Raw genomic sequence first — 10,000 nt, forward strand, 5'->3', positions numbered from 1 at the left:
GGTGAGGGTGGAGAGAGAAGGGGTACACAAATTAATAAACTAGCAAAGATTTAGCAAGAAACATTGACGAATACAACCTTTCTTTACCCAAATTTAGCGGAGGAAAAAAATGTATGTGCAAGTTATTAGGTGTAAAATTGTCTGTCTAATATGATCCAACATGTGAGCTGAACACAAAACAGCTCACACGTCCACAAAGGGCATCAAATATGCATGGTGAAGCCGTAATGCATAATGTATGAAATATGTTCATATTCAGACCCTTGTAAGAGATAACGACCGGGCAGAGTAGATCAGTACTGACGAAGGTATAGCTGTCCCATCAACACTGCTTCAGGGGTTGGACTTCTTCTTACAAGAATATCATTCTTCTTGTTTTTTATCCTATCCCCATGACGCTGTGTGCACGTGTCTGCGTGCGTGCTCACATGCGTAGTGGGTGGTGGTGTTGCAGAGGGTGCAGGAGCTGGCTCCGTGCCCGGAGTAGGTGTCCCGTAGGCAGGGCAGGCAGGAGTCAGAGCCGGGCTCTGTGCTATAGGTCCCGGGCTTGCACGGGAAGCACTCGGAGGTGTAGGCCACTCCTGGGAGCGCAGGGAGGAACAACATCACAGCTGAATGCCAAGTACGGACCACGTCCTGTACCTAGAAGGGCAGGGCGTCTCATGAAACCCCCGCAGTCCCATCAGTCCACCTCCAGTACCCCTCATCCACAGCCAATCACAACCGTTTTCCTTTGAACTACTGTTTTGCATCATAGTTTGTATTATAGTGTGCTAGCTGGCATTTCAAAATGGAAGACGTTAGCAAAAACCTGTCTGTCTGTCTGTCTGTCTGTCTGTCTGTCTGTCTGTCTGTCTGTCTGTCTGTCTGTCTGTCTGTCTGTCTGTCTGTCTGTCTGTCTGTCTGTCTGTCTGTCTGTCTGTCTGTCTGTCTGTCTGTCTGTCTGTCTGTCTGTCTGTCTGTCTGTCTGTCTGTCTGTCTGTCTGCTGACCTTCGATCTGGACGTTCTTCAGCAGAACGGGCTTCACCACCTTGCTGCCCATGAGAACGGCTCCGGTTCTCCAGTACAGGACGTTGCTGCCGGATTTGAGGCTCACCTGGGAGAGCACATGGGTTCTTATTTATAGTCAGGGGCGCAAACGTGTACTCGAGTGAACCAGTTCTTGTGAAGTCAATAAGAAATTATCACAAAAATATTCCATAGTAATTTTTCCGACATCTTACAAAATGCATTTACACAAATAATGTTGAAATGAATTATTTGGAGCATAGTTATGTAGCAGGAAATATCATTTGGTAGTAGCCTTTGGCGTTGTGCAATCATGCATTGTTGTTTAGGCTGTAAACAGGTTTTTGAGTCAACTCCTAATAGGCGGAGTTCCCTGCGTGTTCGACAAGTTTTACAATCAAAAAATGCAGTCAGTCTAGTAGCGGCTTGGGTGTAGCGCACGTGTATGTATAAGATACAGATTAAAACAGACTTTGATGTGTGTACATTTGTGTAAACTATCGCATCCACGTAAAGAAAATCCACAAAGCGAGTACTGATGATTATAATGATTATAATTATATCATAGCTGTTAACAGTAACAGTCTAAAAAGTTATTGTTTGAAACTGGACTTGAAGATCCAGTTTTTTAGCCAACCGGCCATTCCAGCTTAAAATATTTTCAGGTAAGATGAGTGGTTATCTTGGGATCTTATCATCTTCCCATAGGAAAGAGGCTTAGGCTTCAACACTAGCATGTCTACAGTACACAGAAGATGGTCTCTCGAGATAGAGAGTGACTGTCTGCCACCCTCCACCCTGTGGAGCAGGTTATATTTGTGGACCAGCACCTGAAGTTGCCACTAGAGAGAGTCTGTCAAACAAATCCAGAAGTGTAGCGCTCTAAATATACCAGATGGCACAAGGCACCGAGTGATTTACCCTGAATGCCTACTGAAGCTGTCCTGAAGTCATCTTTCCCCTAATGCCAGGTTTGTCAACAAGCCGACAATAACAACACAATTGTTTTAGAAATACTTGCAAAACCAGCCTAAATCACGCCAACTAATCTCCGGTTTTACTTGCGATTTTAGTATGGAACCAACTCGACATAAATTTGCTCTCAAACACAATCTGTCAGCCAATCAGCAAACCCCAGCATGGGATGATGATGATGAGGAAACCGATTTCTTAATTAATCTCATATTAATGCTGCTTTCGAGAATCAGTTTTATTTGAATCCACCATCGCTGCAGTACATTGCTGAAAAAGGTGTTGACTTCGCAAATGCACCATCAGTATATGTCCTCTGGATCACACGACCTGAGCAGAAGCTCAGGTCGATATAGCTTTTCTCACAGAGGTGTCACTGTAGGACATTAGTTGTTTGTCCTCAGAAGACACTTTACATTTAGGGCATTTTGCAGACTCTTTTATCCAAAAGCGACTTACAATAAGTACATTTGTCATAAGAAGTGAAACAATAAATCGCTGTCGGTACAGTAAAGATGTTCATAGATCGAAGTGCAATTACTAACAGTCGCTAGGCAAACCCATTCCCCGTATACAGCAGTGAAAGCAGCTACTGCAGATGCGACACAATTAAGTACTATGAATAAGTACAAAGTACATTAAGTGCGTATAATAAATGCGTACATTAAGTGCCAGGACGTACAACATACAAGGCTGGGCGGAATGGACTGGATGGCTATGCAGAGTCTAGGTGAACTCTGAACAGGTGAGTTTTGAGTCTTCTGTGCCAATTTTCCTTAGGCTGCCAAGTGAGGATGACTAAAGCGACTCAACAAAAGCGACCGACGGCAGGCGGTCCAGGCCTGACGAGCGACACACTTACGGTGTGGCTGCGGGAGGTTGGCCTACAAATAAATGATCTCGTCACACAGCTTCATGTTAGTTACAGGAAGGCGAGGAGGGACCCTCCTGCCTGGCATCGCTCATCACCTGTGATTCAGACTGGACTTAACGCTTGAAAACCACAAGGGTACAAGTACAATACATTCTAAAGGGAGACAGTCTGGCGTGGTTAGACTTTAGCTTAGCTCTTCCTTTCTTGCCAATGTCATTTTAGAGGGATTGAAAAAAGGAAAAAAATGACAAATGGGAAACCGATACAGCAGGAACGCGACCTTGGTCTCCTCGTCCCTCAACGGCCTCGGCTGAAGCCACTTTCATTAGGCCGCACGCCAAAGACCTCCGTGAACAGAGTCCATTAGACCGCTATCCTCAGCCAGCAAGGGACGCGCTGAGTCACACACACGCACACACACACACACACACACACGCACACACACGTACCGAGTGCGTAGCCCACTCCCCGTGGTTGGTGAGCTTCAGCCACTTCTTGACGCCAGTCTGATCCGTCTCCTGGCACTGGTCGTTCTGGATCTGTACAAAAAGTACCACCCCGGGGTGTTAGCATCATGCTATCATCACGCTAGCACTGAAGGGCCGATAATGGTCCCACGTTGACGCGAGGCAACGACGTCGCAGACGCTTCGACGCAGTCCTGGAACCTGCTTGGGTCGGACGCAAGGAGTGTCCGAAAGGACATAAGGAGTCCGTACCCCCCCCTTGCGTTGCGTGACCGTGGGACCGTAATCAGCCCTTGAGAGGCGAGCGAATAGGTCACACGAAAAAAACTCACAAAGAACTCAAAGAGCAGGTTGTTGTCGGGGTACTGGTAGTCGAAGGTGACGGAGCCCTGCTTCTTCAGGTGCACGGCGTAGATCAGCGACACGGCGCACTCGTCCCGGTTGGACTCCATGTAGCTGCCCTGAGGGACCCAGGCCGAACTGTAGGGGGCGCCCCACACACACACACACACACACACACACACACACACACACACACACACACACACACACACACACACACACACACACACACACACACACACACACACACACACACACACACACACACACACACACACACACACACACGTTTTAATCTCGGAATGAGCTTCAAAACAGGGCACAGGGAGATTGTCCCTCTGACGGAACACGAGACAACAGCGAAGGTTGTGATGGAAGCTGATGCAGGACATGCTTCTTTGTTAGTCCCATGTGAACCATTTTAATTATGTTTTCTACTGTGGTGTTGTTTACTGATTGTTTAATTGTGTCCTATTGGGTTCTGCCGCTGCTGCTGTCTTCACCAGGTATTTCGTTTAAAAGGTGACCTATTATACCACCAGGTGTGAGTGTGATTAGCCGTAAACAGACGTTTTTAAAATCTGCCTCTTCCGATCACTAGTTGGCGTGTCCACCTCGTAGCGTGACAGATAGATGAGCAACATTTGCTGCGGTCCACTGGGTAGGCTGGTAGACTGATCTATCCAGCAGACATCTAGGTGGACATGCCCACTTATGACAAAAGAGGCCGATTTTCAAAACAGCTTCTAACGGCTGGTATGATATGTCCCCTTTAAGTTCAGGAGTTCAGCAAGGCAGTGCAGCTAGTTTTCATCGTGGAATGAGCTTCAAAACAGCACGGAGGGAGACAGTCACTCTGACGGAACATGAGTCAACAGTGAAGGTTGTGACGGAAGCCGATGCAGGACATGCTTCTTTGCTCGTTCCACGTTCCATGTGAACCACAGACTGATAGTTTAACTGTGTCCTATTGAGTGCTGCTGCCGCCGTCGTCCCCAGGTCTCTCTCTGAACCTCGCTGAACCCGACCAGGTTCGACTCACACTGGAGACCTCCTCCGCCGCGGACTCACCTGTTGCAGAGCTGCGCGTCGTCTCCGCCCACGCCCACGCCGCCGCCGCCGTCGGGGGACGTCGCCGCCAGGCTGCTGAACCCCGGCGGCGTGGCGTCCCATTGGTCGAAGCGGATGCCGCTGCCCAGGGAGTAGCTCCCCGCGGCGCACGGCGTGCACTCCTGGGCGGACATCTCCAGGAACTGCCCCGCCCTGCAGGAGAACGCTGGGGGCGGGACCAAGCATCAGTGGGAGGAGTTAGGTCGTGAGAGAGGAGAGTGGAGGAAATACATTATGGATATCAGGTGTTCTGGTATTGCAATAAGGAAACGTAATATGATCCGTTGGCTGTCAAAGAAGATTCTGAATGTCTTGTACTCAGTCAGTCAGTCCGACAGGATTGGGTGGCTCTGTGTGCACGTGCGTGTGCGTGCGTGCGTCTGCGTGTGTGTGCGTCTCCCCTCACAGTGAACACAGGCACATAATCATTTGGACATATTTCATGATGTCATCATTTTCTAGTGAGGTAGTGTACCGTGAAATGAAAATGGAAACTTCCTCCAGCTCATTAGCTAATTTTCAGAATTTGACATGAGATGCAATCCATTGTCAGGCCCCATTGACTTTACTGTATTGTGCTGCGTAGGTAGGACAACATACAGGGACTCTGTGGGGATAAGTAACGGGGGATGGTTTGTAGGACGAATCAGGGAAAGTGCCATGTCATCAGAAGTAAGCCTTCAGTCTGTTGGGTTTAGTGTCTTTAACTAGTGGTGAGGAAACCGGTTCCGGTTGAGTGCTCTAGTACAAAGGAGTGACAGATTGAGTCTCCCTTATACATAAACAGGAAGGAAAATGAAAAGAAATGCCTCACAGGTGAAACAAAAGCTTCACATGTTACCAGTCATTTGATTTAGGTGCACAAAAAGGTAGATAATGCTCTCAGATAAGGCAGACTGTCTGGTTCCACAGGGAAACTGTTGAAGGCATTTCAAGCGTCAAGGTATTTGTTGAGGTGGGAACAGTAAAAGGCTTACGACTGTACCTACATACATCTTTGGTGCTCCTAAAACTGAGATAAAATCCACCTACATGAAGGGTACCACCACCTATATTCCGACATCACCGATATAGAGTGTTAGGTCATTGAAATGGGTTTCCCGGTTCCTTCACTCTGCAGTAAACCAAAAAACAATTTCTGGTTTCCCATTCCCTCTTAACCAATCAGGATCGAGAACTCCACAAAGAGACGCTCCCTCATACATTAAATTTAAACACATTAAAAAAAAAATCGTACACTGAAGAAGTTAACGTTAAAAACAATAATTGGGTGACTCATTTACTAATCTACTTGGCCATGGCGTCTGTCTCCTGTATAGTATTGCTGCATGTGTCGGGGAAGGAGATCAGTTGATCTCCATTCGACCGGTAGGAGAATACGAAGCAGGACACTAGATTAGACTTGAGAAAAGCCAGAGGACCGTGTTCCAGTGACAGTGTTTTGCCGGGAGGTCATTGGCCCGTGGAGCATTGCTCTGGGATAGGCTGGAGGAGATCCAAACCGGGTCGAATCAGGTTCTTGCGGTCGGACATTCCATTGATAGGAAGGTGTGAGTCGACAAGCAAGTGTACACACTACACGCTACACACTTACTGCATTCTGTGCCCTTCACTGGCTCCGGCAGGCCGTCGCAGGCTCCGGGACTGTGAGGGATGGCAACCCGCCATCGGGACCCTGTGCTGTCGCACTCCGTGTACTCGTAGTAGTAGTCGGCCTGCAACACACACACACACACACACACACACACACACACACACACACACACACACACACACACACACACACACACACACACACACACACACACACACACACACACACACACACACACACACACACACACACGTATTCCAGTCGGTTAGTTTCTGACAATTATAAAGAGCCGACGTAGGCGAGAGGTGGCGGTAGGACTCCACTAGCTCGAGTCATCGTTCTCTGGGTGCCAGAGGTTCACACGTTAGTCACCCAGTAAGGGACCGTCACTGTTAGGGACCTTTGATGCAACTAACCATTATGGGAATTTGGACGATTGAACTAACGATCCCTTTTGCCATGATGAATAATTTAGTCTATAAAATGGAATAAAAAAAAACAGCGAATGCACATCCCAAGTTTAAAAAGTGACTAGTGAAACTTGCTCAAAAGTGAATAGTTAAATTTGCTTTCTTTATCCGACAAGAAAAGCTTGAATTATTCTTGTAATTTCATGAAGATCCATGCACCCTCTAGTTTGATTTCTGAAGCATTTGAATTACTAAATTACTTAAACGATTACTCGATAATCAAAATGAGACTTTCAGTGTGTATATTACCACATACAACCACACCCACACCCCCACTGAATAAAAGCCTTATCTATGCAACAGACCCCCTTTAGCAGTGGGTGGGTACACAACATTCCATCTCCATGGCGATAGGGAGAGTGGCTGCCACGGGTTAATCAGGTGCGAGTGGAGTGTTTATGGGATCCGTCCGCCAAACAGCGTTCACGATGACGTGTGTGTGGACTGTTCAGAATAAAACAGGACACCGTGAAAATCGAACCCAAACATCACCTAGAGACCCCGTCTCACAGGGTACACAAAGGAACACCACCGGGTGGTCCATGGGGACCCAGAGATAGGCTCGGAGTTATCAACGCCAGCACACTCCAAGGTGCAGCCGATCGCGGAGTTTCTCTTCCACACAGAGAGCGATTAGAAGGCCCCATTAGGCAACCATCCCACGGTACATTTACTGAGGTTAGTGCCGAAGTGTACCGAGTGCAACCCTTGGTCCTGCCCTCTGTGTCCACAGTCGTTGGCTGCAACTCAGCAGCACAACATGAGCCCGATCTTAACAACATGAATCACTGGTCTGCACACACACTCTCTGGGATTTCATTTTCTTTGAACGATGCATAAAGGCTGTTAGGCCCTATAATAACTGGTGTATTTCTAATGACGCGCTTCATAAGAACAACGTAGATTGTGATGGTACAACCACTGTATTATATGATACACTGTATCCATTCTAATTAATTCCCATCTGTGTTATGCTGGAAACTGCCGGGCTTATTCACTTACTCGATTATACAAACCGGTGGTGAGACTGGGAAGAATCACATTCATCCAGTGTGTGTGTGTGTGTGTGTGTGTGTGTGTGTGTGTGTGTGTGTGTGTGTGTGTGTGTGTGTGTGTGTGTGTGTGTGTGTGTGTGTGTGTGTGTGTGTGTGTGTGTGTGTGTGTGTGTGTGTGTGTGTGAGAGAGAGATGGTGTGAGTGAGCGCGCTGCCAGATTGGCGGAGAGGGGCACGGGGAAGGAAAAGGCGAGATCATGCAGGAAACTGATAACACAGACCCGTTTCTCAACAGTAACAAGCCAGTGCCAAACGGGAGGCTTAAAACTTTGTCTGTTAAGATGCTCCCAACATGTTGCTGTTGGCTCTATATTTATGTGGAAAATAAAAACGCAGTTCGTGGGAATTGGTCCAAAAAACGGCAATGTCTTCATAAGGAGACTTGATATGAAGACATTTAATTGGACGCTATTGGACATTTCAATAACAAGGGGTCTCCATCCCGGAAACGTGTCATCTTAATCGCATTTGATATGGTCACTAGATTACCAACTCATCGGATGCCTATGGCTTCCCATGCAGTTTTTAGTTACCCATTTTTCAACGATCATTCAATAAACGTACACCTGTTTTAAGACAAAAAAATACCAATGTTCATCTCTCACCTCACTGCACGGACGCGGTCCATTCTTCCCCTTGGCGTGTCGGAGCTGGCAGAAGATGAGAGCGCAATGAGCGACAAACCAAACCGAGGACTGCATTGTAGATCATCGGCGAAGAAAAACCCTGTTTGTAGCCTATGCACACACAGTTGTGATAGCCATTTAACTATATTATTTTGCTATTGTAGACATCCGTCGTGGTCGTGTGTATATGGCACGATGCGTACGGTAAAGCTCTTCACCTGAGATTACACTGGCTGTGTGTGCTCGAGCACTTGTCCACCGGCTCTGACGCGCTGATGACGTTGGCCTGGAGCCAAAGATGTTTTTCTGACTACCCTTTAGAAATAAAATAAAAATAGGCCTAATATAATACTATGCAAAGCGGTGCTGCGTCATAGGCTGTTGTTGAGTCATTATTCGTTTTATTGTGTTGTACCGCGCACCGTAAAAAATAGCATTCCCTTTAAAAACGATGAATGGTTTGGCTCTCATAGTTGCAAGGACAATTCAATGGTTTATTGCAGACAGCGTCTTCATGACCTGCGTTCTGTAGAATATAAATGTAGTTATATTCTAGCTGCTAGGTATCATTAGCCTTAAATCTACTCAGCTGTAAGAAATACTATTAGCCACAAGATGGCAGCCACGTTCCACTTAAAATATGAATTTTCTTCCCATATAAATGTATATATGGTTGAACCCAATGACTGTGTGGTTCAGCCCAGCGTTTTGTATGGTCAATTATTATACTTGATTTATGTTAAGGTAATAATGATGTGAACTGACTGCATCCATGAAGTCTCTTTTCAAATATATCATTAAAACAATCCTCATATATTCATCCTATGATGACCTGGGCAGCTATTTTGTATGAGACACGTTTTGGCCCTTTGAACATGACATAAATGAACAAAACGTAAAGATAATACTGTGTATTCTATCATTAGGCGTATATATATTGTAGTGATATCACGCTGGAAGTATTTGCAATTCCAAACAAATGAAGTCATACAAGTTTAATGAGTAGCTCGTTTCTGTGGACCATCCCACCACCGGATGCACAAACAACAGTTTGTAACGAAGCAGGAGAATGCCTATTTAGCCGCTGAGTGTTAACCCATGCAATGGATTAAGAGAGATTAAATAAATGCACAGTATTTTATCACAAAGTAACTCATTCTGCTGTAGTCTACTCAACATGATGACTATATGTACACAGATGACATTTAAGTAAACGTCATATGAAATATACCATATAATCGTATAATTCAAGCAATTCTTAAAATGAGTTCTATCCCAGACATGACAGTGCCTTATGCAAAATAGATCCGCTGTAGACACGGCGTGCAACTGGTAAACGTCTAGTTTTTGTGGTTGCATGAATATTTAAGCAGTCATTCAAGCTCAGTTGACCCCCAGTTTCTCTTGTCCGGCTAATTCGAGAGGCGGAGCAGAGAGGATGCCATTCACCTCTCCTTTCCTCGTGTCTTTCCCCTCCTTACTC

General features: G+C 46.3%; 1 protein-coding gene across 1 annotated transcript in view; it reads right to left on the minus strand.

Annotated features, from left to right (window-relative positions):
* Positions 1 to 8,784, minus strand: part of elapor2a (endosome-lysosome associated apoptosis and autophagy regulator family member 2a) — a 19,343-nt gene extending 10,559 nt beyond the window's left edge. The window contains exons 1-7 of the mRNA XM_056599034.1: positions 8,497 to 8,784; positions 6,368 to 6,488; positions 4,735 to 4,939; positions 3,654 to 3,801; positions 3,305 to 3,394; positions 992 to 1,097; positions 429 to 581 (exon numbers count right to left, since the gene is read on the minus strand). Coding sequence (XP_056455009.1) covers positions 429 to 581; positions 992 to 1,097; positions 3,305 to 3,394; positions 3,654 to 3,801; positions 4,735 to 4,939; positions 6,368 to 6,488; positions 8,497 to 8,592 — 919 coding nt within the window. The 5' untranslated portion in view covers positions 8,593 to 8,784. The remainder of the gene's footprint in view (positions 1 to 428; positions 582 to 991; positions 1,098 to 3,304; positions 3,395 to 3,653; positions 3,802 to 4,734; positions 4,940 to 6,367; positions 6,489 to 8,496) is intronic.
* Between the last annotated feature and the right edge of the window lie 1,216 nt (positions 8,785 to 10,000).

This window comes from Gadus chalcogrammus, chromosome 9 (genome assembly GCF_026213295.1).
Source record: "Gadus chalcogrammus isolate NIFS_2021 chromosome 9, NIFS_Gcha_1.0, whole genome shotgun sequence".
In the NCBI taxonomy this organism is placed as follows: Eukaryota; Metazoa; Chordata; class Actinopteri; order Gadiformes; family Gadidae; genus Gadus; species Gadus chalcogrammus.